Below are 16,826 nucleotides of genomic sequence, written 5' to 3'. Positions count from 1 at the left end.
CCCCATCCGGTTTTTCAAGTCAGTTACAATGTTTCTAAAATTAGTCAGTAATCGGAATGTAGTTATGTTTCTTTCATCTTATCTCTAGTACTATCTATATATCTTTCACACAAAAAAAACCGTAGATAATCTTTTTTCTAGCTCATGTTCAGTTTATAGCACAGTGACGTTACTGTTCGTATAAAGAAGACAAGGATGTTTTATGGAGGAATCAATAAGCAACGTCAGTGCTACTTCCACGGTGTCAAGCAAGTCGCTCAGAACAAAACAAGAAGTTAGATTTTCTCCTTTCAACATAAAACTATTGCGGGTGTACCTGAATTAAACTGAGAATGTACTTGATTATAATCGTATTCATACAAAACGTATCCTATAAAAAACATGTTTTTGTTGTATCCACATCTGTTAAAAATGTATAAATCCTACAAACTAAACAGATTACTTATTATACACTTTTATTTTGAAGGTGAAATAGTTGAACTTCCGGTGCTGTTGTTGTGGCTTCCACGTAACTTGATGGAGTTGAACGTCACCGATGCTGCTTGAGCACATATGAGCTACTGCGTCCCGAGAACGACGGAGCTAGCTAACAGTGTACAGCTAGCAAACCTCCCCTCTTCTTAGAAGAAGGAAGCACCGTCCTTGGACATAAGTATATACAATCTAAGGAGAATCCCGTCTGTGATAACAATGAAGAGGCGGATACACGTTGGTGTTGTGCTGGTTTACTCGCTAGTCTCGTATTTCTGTTTGTGCTCTGCGTTTTATCTTCCGGGTTTAGCCCCAGTGAGTTTTTGTGAAGACGGCAAAGGCGGCGAAGATTGCCAGGTATGTTGAAGTCACGAGACCGACCGTTTGTCTGTAATGTACCGTAATTGCATTTTTATTCTGTAGCTGGAATTTGCATATTCATTGAAATGTGTTATCTTCCTTAAGCTTGCTAGCTAGCCAAACCTCTCTTTAGGCCCAGTCTATTACCTGACACCGGGAGCCCTTGCAAATAGGCTAATATATACAGCTAAAAACGTTATAACGTTATCTAACAATACTAGTTACTTATTGATGTTGTGGCCACTGGACTACATAAACTAGCGAGGTGTTGGTTGTGCACCAGCCCACCATGAGATTATTGGCATATTAGCACTGATTGAAATAACGAATTATGATAGATAATAGTCATGACTGGCCACTGCTCTGCTTACGTTACCTGCCAAGGCTAATTTGGAGTGACGATGGCCAACCTCAACCTGTCAGCTTTGGGCCTGTGTAAACCAGTTTGTCAACTACCAAAAATACACTGAGCGACAAACTGCTTTTCCTTCCTTACAGACAGTGATTCAGCTGTTTGTAAATCGCTTGGACTCTGTGGAGTCCGTCCTGCCTTATGAGTACGATGTGTAAGTAACAGTTCGTTTCTCCTTGATGCCATTTGAGACATTTTTCGATGTATGTTTTCCAGCTCAATGACATCTTCTCTCTCTCTGTGTGTGTGTGTGTGTGTGTGTGTGTGTGTGTGTGTGTGTGTGTGTGTGTGTGTGTGTGTGTGTGTGTGTGTGTGTGTGTGTGTGTGTGACCATCTATTACATTCTTAAAGGTTTGACTTTTGCAAAGATGCCCAGGAGAAGAGGCCTTCTGAGAACCTTGGACAGGTGCTGTTTGGTGAACGAATTGAGTCTTCACCATACAAGGTGGGTGATAACCAGAAAATCTAAGCCTGCGTGGTGTCTTCATATAAGTTTTGTTTCATGTATTATATTAATGCAACATGACTCTCATTTGCCTTTTTTACAGGTGAACTTCAAACAAGATGTGAAATGCCAGGCGGTTTGCTCCAAAACCTACAAGAAAGACAATAAGGAAGATGCAACCAAACTGGATTTTCTTAAGATGGGAATGCAGCTGAACTACCAGCACCACTGGTTTGTAAACGTCATTCCATTGTTACTTGACATGAGTTACGTAAATTAGGGGGGGGTTTATTCTAAAGATGGGGAACAGGTAAAGCTAACCCATGCAAGCACAGGCTTTATTTATCAAGAAGATTGTTTAGGTAAACCAATTCTTTTTTTCCAGGATCATTGACAACATGCCGGTGACATGGTGCTATGATGTGGAAGATGGTCAGAAGTACTGCAACCCAGGCTTCCCCATTGGCTGCCTCGTTACAGTAGATGGCCGAGCTAAAGATGCTTGTGTTATCAATGTGAGTTGTGATTTCTGTCTTTGAACGTGTGTACTCTACTCAACATATTTAGTAAGTTTGAGATAATTGTTCTGCTTTCTGACGGGATCCTTTATTTTGTAAAGGGTTGTCCCTGAAAGATATAGATAATGATATGATTTTGCTCTTTCACAACTAATCACTTAATGTAATCATTTAAAAATTCTAGTTTTCAAAATAATATACATCATTTTGCTGAGTTTAGTGAGTATTTATAGAGCATATTAGCTCATTGTGTTAAAACAATACAAAAATAAATCCTTTATTCACAATTAACTGTCATTTTGTCTCAAACTGTATTTAATGTTTTGAACAGTACAATTACAGTGTAGAAGATACTGAACAACATACAGGTGTTTGTTTACAAATCTATCCTCGAGGAATTTGAGCACTTGATATTGAATAACATATTTTTATTCTCAGTCCGAGTTCAACAAGAAGAACACATTTTACGTCTTCAACCATGTGGACATCAAGATCACTTACCACAGCGGAGCAGAAGAAGGGTGGAGAGGGGCCCGGCTGGTCGCTGCCACTCTGGAGCCAAAGAGGTAATTGCGATTGGTTTAATATGACGTGAAGATATTTTGATTCATGTCTAATCCACCTCAACATGTTGCATCCAAATTCCAACTCCCACTGTTCAAAAGCAGCACTAGATTTGTTAATAATTTAACATGAGGGATTTTGTGTGTTTTGTGCACAACAGCATCAAACAAGCAGATGGAAAAAATCCAAATTGTGAAGGAGGCAGCCCAATGGAGGTCCCTGGGGCGTTTGATGGTGATGTGTCGATAATTTACACCTACTCTGTCACATTTGAGGTAGGCCTCCAAACTACATGCCCAATTGTACTATATATGGTGTTATATGTATATATATATATAACTATTTCTATGTGCCTATTTTTGTCTGTGATGTGTTTTTTGCAACTATTTTACTTCCTTTTACAGGAAAACAATTCCATCAAGTGGGCCTCTAGGTGGGACTACATCCTTGTCTCCATGCCTCACACCAACATCCAATGGTTTAGGTATGAAGACATTCTTCACATTGTGCACCACAGAAAATATCCTGGTTCCTGCTGCTTGTTACTTCATGCTATGGTATGTCTTTGTGTGTTTTTCCAGCATCATGAACTCCTTGGTCATTGTCCTCTTCCTGTCTGGCATGGTGGCCATGATCATGCTGAGAACCCTGCACAAGGACATTGCCAGATACAACCAGGTGGACCAGGTAACGGCATTGTAGAACAGAAATCTCTCTTCCAGATGTGTACATGAAGCACTAGCATACAAGTGACGATTTCTTGAAGATGCAGCGGTTAGTTTTTTTTAAGGGTACAATTTGAATTTCATTAGTTCTTGTCCTGTTCTGTCAATATGTTGCCACCATGCAAATGAAGTATTCAAAGTAGATGGTACACGTTCTGTGAAAACAGTGCAGCCTTGTTTCTAGCTAATGAGCAGACATCATTGAGGCTACGCTAGTGGGCTTTAATGGGACACTTAATGCCTGTATTGTACATCTTATTCCACAGTGGATAATGACATTATTAGATGTTAGCTGACTCACTTAACTCACAAATATCAGAGCTTTCAGGTTTTCACCTGGCAGTAAGTGTGTGTGTGTTTACTGCTCATCTTGATCACAGTTACATGGCTGTAATTCTGCAGTGTGAAATACCGCCCATCACACTGGGTGCACGGTACCCAGAATTATAAATTATTTTGTTACATTTCACAGGCAGACTTGATAAAGCTTCCAACGACCAAGGAGAAATCCTCTATTCTCTACGTAAGCTTATCGAAAGCTGTTTTCAACAGAACCTTTTGTGTTTTATTAAATGAGGTGTTTGGGTGTGTGATTGAAGTAAACCGGCACATTAGAACACAATGTAAAATATGGTGCGAAGACTTTTTAATGTGAAACTGTAAAGAGAAAGGGTCTTATACTCATGAATTGACGGAGCAGTTTTTCACACCACATTTTACAGCTTTTGGTAAACTAAGTTTTCGGTCTTCATCTTGTTTTTTCTTGCTAACAGGTGAGGTAGTAATCACTGCTTGGTGGTGGGTTAGCCTTTAAACTTGTATCATTTGTAAATGTTGAGTCCTCCCTTGGTTGTGACCGCCGCTGTATTGCTCTCTGCCTCCCTTCCCAGGAGGACGCGCAGGAGGAGTCCGGGTGGAAGCAGGTGCACGGCGATGTGTTCCGCCCCCCCAGGAAAGGCATGTTGTTGTCTGTGTTCCTCGGACAGGGCACCCAGATCTTCATCATGACCTTCATCACTCTCTGTAAGGACTGTTTTACATCAGGCTGTGTTATGTAACGCCGGTAATAATTGCACATACAGGATTAGAGTTTCCTTCTGATGAATGGCCAGGGTTCCCACGGTACCTGGAAACCATGGAAAACATGGAATTTTTTTTCAAGGCAAGCGTGGGAACCCTGATGGCTCGTCGTCCGTTGCATTTTTCCTTTTGTGTTCACCGACATAAAGGACATTAAGGAGTGGCACCAGTGTTGCATTCTTTTCACACACACACACACCTGTTACAGCAATTTATTGATTGTTACAGTCAATATTACACTAATACGATGCATTGTTGTTATATTCAGTCGGGTTAGTTAAAATGAATGCATTGTTAATACAGAGTGCATGTGGAAACTGAATTTAAATACATTAAGTGGAACTTTCAAGACAACCAGCTGAGTTTTAACTTTGCACCATCTCCCAAAACATACCCCGTGTATGTATGCGAGTTTTAGAACAAGTCCAAATGTTTCAAACAAAGAAGTTCAAAACAAAGGTTGAAGGTCCATCTGTTGGAGCCTCTGAAATATATTGAACTACATCATCAACCAAGAAGTTCCAGTACTTCATTTACAATGGTTCTGTCTGAATGAGTGCACTGATGACCGTTTCCCCACTGTAGTCCTGGCCTGTCTGGGTTTCCTGTCCCCGGCGAACAGAGGGGCGCTCATGACATGTGCGGTGGTCCTCTGGGTTCTGCTGGGCACGCCCGCTGGCTATGTGTCTGCTCGCCTTTACAAAAGTAAGAGTCCAGGGAAAACGCTGTCGCAAAATTTCACGAGTTGCTGCCGTCGGTGTGATATTTGTCATGGCGATATCCTCATCCGTCTCTGTTTCTGCTCTCAGCTTTTGGAGGTGAAAAGTGGAAGACAAACGTCTTGCTGACAGCACTCTTGTGCCCAGGGTCAGTGAAGTTGTCTCATCTTTTGTACTTCGTTTCTGTTTCTGTTGTATATGCTCTTATTTTGTCATTCTGACATGTGTTCTGTTTCTCTGTGTTATTGTCGGTCGGCCATCTCTCTTCCCTAGTATCGTGTTTGCAGACTTCTTTCTGATGAACCTGATCCTGTGGGTGGAGGGTTCCTCAGCTGCAATCCCCTTTGGCACTCTGGTGGCCATTTTGGCTCTGTGGTTTGGAATCTCTGTGCCCCTGACCTTCATTGGTGCCTACTTTGGATTCAAGAAATCTGTGAGTTAGGCCTCCTAGTTGATCAAATTGTGTAGCTTGAACTTATTGATTACGGATGAAATCTGCGCGTGTGTGTGTGCGCTTTAGAGTTTGTAATCTTTTTTGTGTTCCTGTACAGGCAATTGAGCAACCGGTGCGAACAAACCAAATCCCCCGCCAAATTCCTGAGCAGTCCTTCTTTACTAAGCCTATTCCTGGTATAGTAATGGGGGGCATCCTGCCCTTTGGCTGCATCTTCATCCAACTGTTCTTCATTCTCAACAGCATTTGGTAAGAAAACAGGAATGATGTCTTTCCTGATTGCCCGGTATTTTCTGTTTTCAACAGCTCGCACTCTTTCAGCAAGTTTGGCTCGTTGACGCACGTGGTCTTTTGTCTTTTAGGTCTCATCAGATGTACTACATGTTCGGGTTCCTGTTCCTGGTTTTCATTATTCTACTCATCACATGCTCTGAGGCCACAATTCTGCTCTGCTACTTCCACCTATGTGCTGAGGTACTTGATATATCTGACCTCATGACACTCTAGCAGTACAATAAATTCACTGTTAATAGCGCACGTTTGTCATATTATCGTCCTACTTGTAAGTAACGCAACTAAAATAACTAAAGTATCTTCCTCTTGATCTTGCTTTTGAATATATTAGTCGTTAGTTATTACATCGCACAGCCCAGACTACATTTTATGTAAATAACATGTCTGAACAGGGTCATTTCAGCTGACATCTCATCTTTTGTCATGTGTGTCCAGGACTACCACTGGTGGTGGCGTTCCTTCCTGACCAGCGGCTTCACAGCAGTCTATCTGTTCGTCTACGCTGTGCACTACTTCTTCTCCAAGCTGCAAATAGTTGGAGCTGCCAGCACCATCCTCTACTTTGGATACACCATGATTATGGTCCTCATCTTCTTCCTCTTCACAGGTGGGGCTTTGAGATGCGTGTCGTGAGCTCTTTAAGCAGCCACAACCACTTCCTGCTTCTTTTGACACGTTGCAATGATACCTAGATATCGTATAGTAATTTAATTTACTGGTGTGCGCAGCGTGTATGCAAATATTAGTTAACCTTACCAGGGAGTAAGCTCTAATCCTTACTTGTATGCCATCACAAAGGTGTGTATTGTTTGTAGGCGTGATAGTCAATGTTTGCTCAGTGACAGTTTAACTGGAATGTGAAGATTCAGGACTTCCATCCTGTTCCTATGACGTAAAACACTATTGTGCAATACTTCTTCTCTTGTCACTTAGTTAAAGCCAAGCGTTCCGTGTCAAACGAAGTTAAAGAGCATTCGTTTGCAAGGATCCTATTTGAACATTTTAGTTTAATGAAAATCGGAGCGACTGTGGGAAATTAGACCAGAGTGTTGGAAGTCCCTCTTGGTCAGATCCAGTGTTGCAGACTTATTTGGGTCAATCTTACCGTCTGTGATTTGCTGTTTGACAGGCCAGAGCCTAGTTGTATCAGGGAGCTTCTTCCCTTTTTCTGTAGATCAAAAGATAGAGGCACCACTTTTCCTCGTTGCCATGGATGATAATGAGCTCTATAGACTTCAGGATTCCTGACCATTGCTGAATTTCTCTGTGCTTGCACTCAAAATCCAGCCGTGTGACTCGAGGTCGTGCAGATGGATGTACCACGCAAGTAGTGAGAGTAGGGGCGGGTGCAGAAAAAGGATAACGGGCCGAGATAACAGCCTAGACTTTACAACGCCCAGAAACATTCTGCTCTCCGTGATGTCAGATGATGACGACATATTCTTCTGGTGTTATACTGTCACTAGGCCAGATAACGGTTAGCCTGTAGCCCTGCTTGTCACTGCGGTGCTGCTTGACACTATCTCAAGACAGAGCTGTAAGTAGCAAGGGGACGAGATGTCAAAAGATTACCACTAAGAAATAATCCAAGGATTCAAGGAAAAGATTATCACTTTTCCCTCCTTGCTTTCAGTTTGGATCTAAATAATCCTAATCTCTCTCATTCCCCGTTTGTATTTTTTTGTCTGTCTTTTTCGACTCATCCCAACTTTGATCCCAACTTATTTTGGGTTTGGGCTGCTTGGCCTCTGTTGAGCTGTCACAGAGGACTTTTATACCCACTTGAGTTGATCCAGGATTTTGACCAATCTGGCTTCTGAACATTGGGGGCGAATGTGCTCTCTCGCTGACAAAATGAAGTGCTGGTGTTTGTTGCGTTCTTGGGGAGATTGCAGTCTTAACTGTCAAAAGTTTTTTTTTCAAGCTTTTCGTAGATGGAGTCTACAATTTTACACTGTGGTTAGTTGTTGTGTCTGTGCTCCTGAAGTGCATACATTTCAGGACCTAGTGGCCTTTTATTAATGTTGTGCTTTCTTATATTTGTCATATTTGAAAAGATTTCAATGACAGCTAGTCTTGGGTGTTTTTAAGTTTTCTGTGTTATTTTTGTATCGGTTGTAATAGCGTTCATCAAATCATTTCTCGAACCTTTCTTTTCCTCTCAGGTACAATCGGCTTCTTCGCCTGCTTCTGGTTTGTAAATAAGATCTACAGTGTGGTCAAGGTGGACTAGAGGACCGAGGGAAAGACTGACTCCTTCCTGTCGCAGTGCTGGCCTCCTCAGGGCTGGCTGGGTGATAAAGTGGTCTGAATGGCCCTGAACTGAAACCATCACTTATCAGAGAAAAGACCCGAAGAGCAGAGCCCGTCCTCTTTTGTGCTTTAAACTTCCGTTTGCTATTGTTTTCTTTTCTTTTTTTTAATATATATATAATTTTGTCTTCACTGTTGACCAGTAATATTTTGAGTGGCGCCTTGAAAATCAGTGTGGGTTCCAATGATCTATCTATCTGTCATAGTGAGCGTTTGTTTTTTTGGGGTTTAACAAGAACAGCGGAAAAAAATTATTTGAATTTTCTAAAGAAAGTAAAATGTTCTGTATTTTTGCTTTTCTATTCCCTTTTGGCTAAATGTTTTGTTTTTCATTACCTGTAATGTAATGATAAAAATGTGTGTACATATACTGTATAGAAAGAGAGTGAGCGGGAGAATGAACTTAAAAGATTGTCATCTGTAGGAGTTTCTTTTTTTTGTAAGGTGAAGATGGGGCTATACATCCTTAAATATCAGCCTGTAATGTAGTTCAGAAATGATATATAAAACACTGATATTACTATGATACATGTCCATTCTCTTGTTTCGATGGCTACATTTAAGTTTGCATAGAATCAAAGGGTACACTTGGTTAAGAAGCACATCTGTATCATGGAAGCGTATGCTACAGCTACAGTATGTTGCACATGAAGGACCACCTCTCAACGACATGCCTGGTTTGTTTGGCCACCGGAGAGATTCTCACGTAGTTATCATAATGCAGTTCATGATTTCACTGATTAAGTACAGATGTACCCTTTTAGATTTTAATAAGCAGTTTGGTGACTTGTAACTACGTAAAACACTGCTGCCTTTTGCTTCTAGCAGTGGGGAGTCATCACTCAAGGTGATAACCTTTTTTTTACAAATAAATGCAATCGATTCCAAAATGAAGGCCACATGTTTTTCTTTGAGCGACTAGAATGCATGCGTGAACATTTTGCACACAATTAATCGCACGCTTTACTTTGTGTGTACGGACACAATGCTATGGGGTTCAGCGTAGTGCATATCATTTAATCAGAAGAGAGGTGAATGAAGAAAAGATAATTGTTTATTATAACAGATGATGTGTGATAATAAAGTTTTGACAGAAAGTCTTTGGTGCTTAGACTCTACCGGGAGGTTTATAATCGAGCAGCAAGATTCATCCACCCATGGAGTCCAGAGGAGGGAATGGCAGGATGTATGAATAATAAACTACAGTTATGAGCGTTCAAAAATATAGTCAATTCCTAACTGAACCTTCACTAGAGCCTCGTCAGCCCTTTTAACATTTCCAGCTGAATGTTGAGATTTCTTTTTTGATCTGAATTTTAAAACTTTTGCGTGTACCACAAATGCACAAAACCTCTAATTAAGAAGCGTATGTTTGAACCTAATTTCATTTTTGGCCTGTTTTTAAAAAGTGCTGCACAGGTTTGCTGTACTTTTTCCTGCAGGTTTGCTCCCAGCATGTGATTTAGATTTCTAAAGCCAGGCAGTGGAGGATGGGGGCGAGGGAGAACACCTGTGGTAAACTTAGTCTCAAGGAAGTGTTTCATACGAAAAACAGATATGTCAAATTGAACATGACACTTTACACATATTACAATAAGTTCACCTTTATTAAACAACAGACAACTTTTGATGCCGGATAAGGTAACCAGAAATAATGCAAAAGCACGATAGAAATCACAAAATTATGTTGTTTTAAAGCACTTAAAAACATTCTTTTCTCTAATTTGACAATAAACTTAATTACATATTGTACTGTACCCCTTCGTCTTTTACATAGCAACACTAAGACAAACTTATTATACAAGTTTGATTGTCATTTATAATACCGTAGTATGGATTTCTACAGTGACCCTTTCAGTCAACTAAGGCTCAAATCAAAGCCAGTCAGGTCCGATAAGTCGTGAGTGGTTTCTCAGAAAACTATCATAGCCTTATGAGCATCCTGGCTCGTTCGTCGAATTATTTTTTTCTCTTTCTCAAAATGCTACAAAAACTTGACAAACTTGGGACTTGACACACTTTTCAAACAATGCACATGTTGTAATGCACCTATGACATCCTTTGGAAACACATCATCTACCCAACAACTTTCTCTCTGAGATGAGTCATTGCAAGCGTTTGCCACTTACACAAGTACTCATCCTCTTTAAGCACACAGGTTTTTTTTTCCATTACAAATACTGCACCAGGAGGTAACTTTACAAATCTACATGTGTTCAGTGGAATATGAGAAATCTGTTACATAAGATCTTGCTGCATGCAGCCTACATTAAATAACTGGTGCAAGGAGTCCACTGGAGTAGTGTTTTTTTTTTAACTTTTTTTTTTTATCATACCTTGCTCTCTATGCTCTGTATTCTCTCAATGAAAACACTGAGCTTCCTCAAAGAAAGGCTGACACTGAAAAGACAGCAAATACTGAGTACAAATAGACAGTGGCACACTGCAGTAAGATGCAGAATGTCCACCTTGAGAGTTAAAGGAAACTAAGAGGCTAAGACAATGTGGCACCAAATCACTATTCTACTCAGTTACTCAAAAGAGACCTAGAACAGTTACCGCGACCGGGACGTAAACACACATATGTTCGCTTGCTCTTCAAAGATTCAAAAACCGAGACTACACACTGTTCCACGAGCATATACCCTGAGTTCATTAGTTGCAGGCGAAACTTGCGGTAACACAAGGACAGTACATCATGTTCCCTCAGGCAGGATCACACAGAGAGTTTATAGGAGACATAGTTGTTGTGCAGATACTGCAGATCAATGCTTTACCGGAGACATCTATGGCCCATGATGAGGGCAAATCACTTTGATCCAACATGATCATTTGTCTAGTTGAAAAAACAAAAACAAAACATTTACATTAGGTTGAATCTTTTACAAAATTGAGATTAATCTAAATGCCCAGTTTATGTCAAATTAACTGGCACAACAATTGCACACATTTAAAATACTAAAAACGATTTGTAGAGACAAAACATAATGCAACTATAAAATACAAAAATAACAGCTGCCTACATTGTGACTTATCTGACACTTTTAAACTGGCTCCAAAAAGTGTATTTCTCAAAATTTGACTCAATGAAAATAACGTAATAGTCACACAGCCAGTTATTATTCAATCATCAGGAACAGTTATTAACATAATGTTGGTGATCAACTAGATATACCACTATTTCTAATGCCAGCAACTTCAGAATGAATGACCCTGTTGTCAACGAGGCATATTAGTTAATGTGTGACCACACTCTGTGATGTACACGGTCCATCCGATGGATCCTCGAGACAGTTTATGTGCTTCGTTTGCTGTGGACTGTGAGTTCCCTCTCAGAGCTGACGCTGGTGGAGGTCGTCTCTTTGCGGCTGTCCCTTGACTTCCTCTCAAAAGTGGGCGAGGAGGACGTCGTGCACTCCTCCCAAGTCCGCAGAGGGAAGACTCGGGCAGTCAGACTGGGCAGGTGAGAGTGGGCACCGAAACGTCCCTCTGTGGTTGTGAAGCAGCTCTCCACGCCAGAGCTCTGGCTGGGACGGCCCTGTTTGCAGAACAGCCCGCAGAGCAGCGCGAGGAATTCCTTCCTCACACTGCGGTGCATGTAACCATAAATGTACGGGTGGAGGCAGCACTGCAAAAAGAAGAGCACCAGGGCAAGGGAGGAGAGCCATGGGGGTACAGCTGCTCTGGCACTCATAGATATAGTGTTAAGTATGCTGTAAGGCCCCATGCTGAGGATATATGAGGCCATTATCACGAAAACTACACGAGCTGCCTTGCAGTGGTAGTGGAAGCGTCTGTGCCTAACCCGGACAGGGTATCCCCTGTTTGAGTAGGGGCCATCAGGTGGACTGGCCTGCTGGGGCTGGGGCTGTGGTTGTGGTTGTGGCTGCGGTTGCGGTTGGGGCTGCGGTTGGCGCTGTGGACTGCTCGGTCCCTGTGGCCAGGGCTGGGAGTAGGACCGTGTCTGTATGGGGTGCACGAGTGCGTTTTGCCTCCGAGCCGCTCTGAACACCATCCAGTAGCATCCGAGCATGATGAGCACAGGCAGCCAGAAGGAGAAGGTGGACACCACGACAGAGTAGGACAGGCTCGAGGACCACACCACTGAGCACACGTTGTGACGCCGGTCAAAGTCAATGGCCCCCCAGCCGTAGAGGGGAGGTGTGCTCTGCAGGAAACTGAGCACCCAGGTGCAGATGATCAGGTTAGTGCCCAGGTGAGGGGTCATGCGGGTGGGATAGGACAGAGGGTGGATGATGGCCAGGTAGCGATCCACAGAGACAACTATGATGGTGTTGACCCCAGCGAAAGCAAAAAGGTGCATGAGTACCACCAGAGCCTGGCACAGTCGAGCATCCAGGGGCCACACGCCTGGCACGGTGGCTGCAATGGCAAAGGGCATGACTAATATGGTCTGGAGCAGGTCTGCCAAGAGGAGGTTGAGGACAAAGCGGTTGGCCACGTGAAGGAGCTGGGGCTTCCTCTGGAACACCAGCAGCACCACCACATTCCCGAACAAGGACACGCACACTATGATAGATATGAGCACCATCTTAACCACGCTGTTCACCATGGAGGACCACACCAAGTGTCGATTAGAGCCGGTGAAACCAGGCTCCCAGGGAGCATCAGTGAAATTTGTGCCCATATCGGGCGCCTGAGAGCTTGGCATTGTCTGCACGTGTGGCCTCACATCCAGCAGCGTGTTGACATGAAGTCAGGTTAGTTCCATCTTGATCAGCAGAATGTCAGGAGAGGAAAAACCAGCTGTGGTTTTGTTCGCTTTTCCACGGTGCAACAACAATAAGCCGATGTAGCTGCTCCTCCGTTTCCAGTGGCTTTCAGGTGCAAAATTCGACATGCATCTCTCTTTATTCTCACATCTCACGTAAACATGCCATATCATCCATTAGCCTACACGTGAAAACAGTCCAGCAGACTCATCCATAAGGCTCAGCCTGTAATGCTGTGGATGATTAACACCGATGTGTTGCTCATCGTGATCAGTGAATAATCCCTTCACCCACCGAACAGGCCCTATTCTTCTAGCAGCCCACATCTGCAGAGGGGAAAAAAATTGAATTTGTCTGGCGACAAAATAAATGCCGCCGTTCAAGCGGTGGGCATCGACCGACGATTGTCCAGACAGCGGCAGATATCTCGGATTGCTAATCCTTAAATGGTGTATAATACCTTGAAATGATCAGTGATGCGACGCCTTTGCGCGAGGACGCTCACTCCGCCGCGCTCGGTTTTCATCGTTTCGCTCCCATTTGCGCCTCGGCTCCAGTCAATGGCAGCGCGCCTTCACGGCTCAGCCGACATACGCTCCGTGTGTCGTCGCCCAGCGGGGGTCTCTCATCCAGACGAGCATATCTTTCCTTTCGCTGCTCCTTTCGGATTTCAGTGCGGATCAAACATGTATTTATTATTTTTTTGTATCAGCTTTGATTCCTCCTCAACAGTCTTAGGCTACTTACGGTCGGGTCTTGTCTCCGAGGTGTCATGAGAAAAAAAAAAACACCTGCACTGAAAGCTCCCCCTCGAGTTTGTCACCGACCCCCCCCCTCCCATCCGCTGTTTCCCTTTTTTTGTTGTGAGTGTGCAAGTGCGTTTCACGATGCTGTCTGACACGTTTTTTTTAATACACAAGATACAACCGTTATACCATTTTGCATTGTCTTAAATCTTTCATTTTCTTATTATCTTATAAATTATAATTTAAAAAAACCCATCAAACGATGGTTGAACAGGTTACTATTTGTTCCTTTCAGCAACATGTAACCACGGTCCTATTTATAGGGATCATTATAGAAATCAGTTCACAAGAAAAAAAGCCTGATTTTCCATTTTGCCAAGTATCTCAGCCAGTCTCACAGATCTCCTTAGTAACAACAAGTGATTCAATTAGTGGCTGTTTATGTGATCTTCACATAATTGGATGGCTGTCAGGGGAGAACAAAATAAGACTAAAGTCAACCTCCATTGCATGCATCTCTGCAGAGCACCAAGCACGAAAGGTTTGGAATTATAATATATTATGTTTGTATCAGTATTTTAACATCTTGTTGGTACATTTGTCACGTGGTGACATATTTTTTGTAGCTTAACTTATGTCACTAAGAACAATCAAAACTATAATACAAACTAGATGCTTTGGTAATATCACAGCACTAAGATTTAGTTGCAAAACTATCTCACCTCAAGGTCCAATTACTTCTTGCTCTGGAGCTTTTGATCATATCATATCTTCACTGGCAGATGTATCTTCACTACCAAGACTTGTAGATGTTCAAATGTCCATTCCTTGGCTTCAAATGCTGAGCTTCAGAATCCATTCTTGACTGTGGAAACATCATTTGACCAAAATGTCCTCACTAGGTCCATGTTGTAGCTGCTCTGGTGCTATCAGTCACATCACTTGATCTTCATCAGCTATTTTCACGCTGATTTCTTCTTTCTTTCTGCTCCACCTCAGATCAGGGCTCCCGTCTTTTCTCCCGAGGATTTGTACAGACAGAAAATGATAGAATTACATACCTGTTTTAGTTATGCACTGGTTTACCTGACCTACAGTGTTACAGTACCAATCTCAACGTTTTAGCTTAAACTCCATATTTGCTATTACACTCTAACAGATCTGTACATAAATACACAACCTTTTAAGAAACACTTGGCATACAGCTAGTTATATATTTGCCCAAAACTTTACTGATTTTTAAAAAGGGAATTTACTGCATGTATTCAGTTAACTCCTTCAGGCGTCATTATACAACCTCTGACAGGATGAAGCTGAACACTAGACCTCGATTCGTTCTAAATATAAGACTTGATAGATAAATAGGGGCCCATTGCACCAAGCTCAAATATATTCACATGAAACTTCCAACATTTCTGTTAACACAAATGAGCTTTCACATTTAGTGTACATGAATATGTGGATATAGCTCATTCTCGATCAAATAACCACCTTTCTCCTGTGAATGCTTGTACGTAAGCCATCTCTTTTTATAGCTGGAAATATTAAAAAAAAAAAATTGCATCAACATTTCAGCCTTTCTAGTAAAAAGACTTCATTAAGATGCAGAAAAAACAGAAGCAGTACGACATACTACATTGTGCAATCCAATTAGTCTGCATCTTACGTGGCCTACTAATCAACGCTCGTAATTAGCCATTTTATTTCAAGCCTTTGCTCTAACCGAGCTATCAAAAAGCCCTTTGATGTGAGTCTCGAGCACCCTGTGTTTTAGATTTAGATTGCAAATGAAATGCTGGTGACTGCAAAGGGATGGGGCGATGTTTCCCTGTTCTTTTGTTGAGTGGACTGTGGTTCAAAGGCAGACCCACAGGCCTGCTGCCTCATGGGACTATTAGACTGTTAATACAGTATGAATGTTCAATGTGGCACCAGGTGCCCGTCTCTCCTTCTCTAGCTCTGTCATGTGGCTTCTCTCTCATTCGCTGTCACTCACTGACACCTATGGGCCAATAATCAAACACACAATGGGCAAGAAGGACGGCAAGCTCACCACTTTTTCTCTTTTTTTTTCTTTCTATCTCTGTGTCTATTTTCAATTTAGTTTACCTTTTAGTTAACAGGGGCTTTACTGGCATGACTTTAAATGTACAATTGTGTCAAATGAATAAAGTCTATTGATGCAATGAGGAGAAAAGGAGAAACTATACATTATAGATTTATTTAAGACCCATATTCATTCAAACACAAACCTTGCAGTGCTGACATAGTTTCCTTTTTCTAACTTCAAAAAAATAATCTGAAAATAAATCTCTGGCTGTTTATCCTCCATAATTTGACACCTTTATCGCCGTCTCTGCTCCCTTGAGGACATTCTGTCCTATACTCTTCAGCTTTTAAAAAGTGATCGCCATCATATTTGGGACTTATTTAAGGTCTTTATGTTAGATCAAGTCTCAAGTTAAGAGACTATTGGATTGACACAATTGTAGATCAGCCTATAGTGTTGTATTTTTTCACACGTTCGCAAGTGTGCATTTTGAATTTGTTGATTTTTGGTCACTATGAAGCAGAAAAGATAGAAAACCCTTTTATCATGCCGTTGCTGGGTAAACACAGGTGTAATTAACTTGATTATGACATAATGAACCTGTTTCATTTATGAGAGCCACGCCCCTGGTATTATGTGTGCTGGCTCACTGGAATGGCTGTGACACATTCAATAGAACGTGTTTACCTTGCTATGATATGTCAAAATGTCTGCTGTGAAAAAGGGGCCTATATGCTCACACTGCCAAAAAATGACCTTCTCCTGCAGAGACATCTAGGTCTTTACCCTGCGCTTTCCTTCATCACTAACACTGTGCAGCTGTTTGGTTCAGTGTACAGTGTAGCCTACAGTAGTAACTGAAAACAGTTAAAGCTCCCCTTTGCTGCTGGTATAATAAAAAGAAGGCTTTTTAGGCTTTTTTTTAGCTAGCTAGCTTCCTGC

General features: G+C 41.9%; 2 protein-coding genes across 3 annotated transcripts; one reads left to right on the top strand and one right to left on the bottom strand.

The window, feature by feature from the left end:
• Positions 1-541: 541 nt before the first annotated feature.
• tm9sf5 (transmembrane 9 superfamily protein member 5) lies at positions 542-8,881 on the top strand. Of its 2 annotated transcripts, XM_079167364.1 has the most exons (18): positions 542-828; positions 1,330-1,397; positions 1,595-1,688; positions 1,792-1,919; positions 2,074-2,203; positions 2,645-2,772; positions 2,931-3,045; positions 3,175-3,254; positions 3,352-3,457; positions 3,968-4,018; positions 4,386-4,518; positions 5,161-5,280; positions 5,385-5,442; positions 5,568-5,727; positions 5,846-5,997; positions 6,111-6,222; positions 6,478-6,649; positions 8,208-8,881. In XM_079167364.1, the coding sequence occupies exons 1-18, from the start codon at positions 691-693 to the stop codon at positions 8,273-8,275; spliced, it is 2,013 nt and encodes a 670-aa protein (XP_079023490.1). In that variant the 5' UTR covers positions 542-690; the 3' UTR covers positions 8,276-8,881. The 2 variants fall into 2 exon arrangements, with proteins under 2 accessions (XP_079023490.1, XP_079023491.1); XM_079167365.1 differs by lacking the exon at positions 3,968-4,018.
• A 2,769-nt stretch (positions 8,882-11,650) lies between these two features.
• Positions 11,651-13,027, bottom strand: gpr101 (G protein-coupled receptor 101; the record flags this gene model as incomplete). Its single annotated transcript, XM_079167484.1, has 1 exon — positions 11,651-13,027. One exon carries the CDS (start codon positions 13,025-13,027, stop codon positions 11,651-11,653), a length of 1,377 nt encoding a protein of 458 aa, XP_079023610.1.
• Positions 13,028-16,826: the final 3,799 nt, after the last annotated feature.

Source organism: Pholis gunnellus (assembly GCF_910591455.1).
Source record: "Pholis gunnellus genome assembly, chromosome: 10".
In the NCBI taxonomy this organism is placed as follows: domain Eukaryota; kingdom Metazoa; phylum Chordata; class Actinopteri; order Perciformes; family Pholidae; genus Pholis; species Pholis gunnellus.
The sequence above is the reverse complement of the archived record's forward strand: the minus strand, read 5'-3'. Positions and strand labels throughout refer to the sequence as shown.

What these genes read in the sequence shown, in the direction of transcription:
- tm9sf5 (XM_079167364.1), top strand. Translation starts at nt 691, where the DNA reads ATGAAGAGGCGGATACACGTTGGTGTTGTGCTGGTTTACTCGCTAGTC. An exon ending in CTGAACTACCAGCACCACTG is followed by an intron (nt 1,920 to 2,073) that starts GTTTGTAAACGT and finishes CTTTTTTTCCAG; the next exon opens with GATCATTGACAACATGCCGG. An exon ending in ACCAACATCCAATGGTTTAG is followed by an intron (nt 3,255 to 3,351) that starts GTATGAAGACAT and finishes GTGTTTTTCCAG; the next exon opens with CATCATGAACTCCTTGGTCA.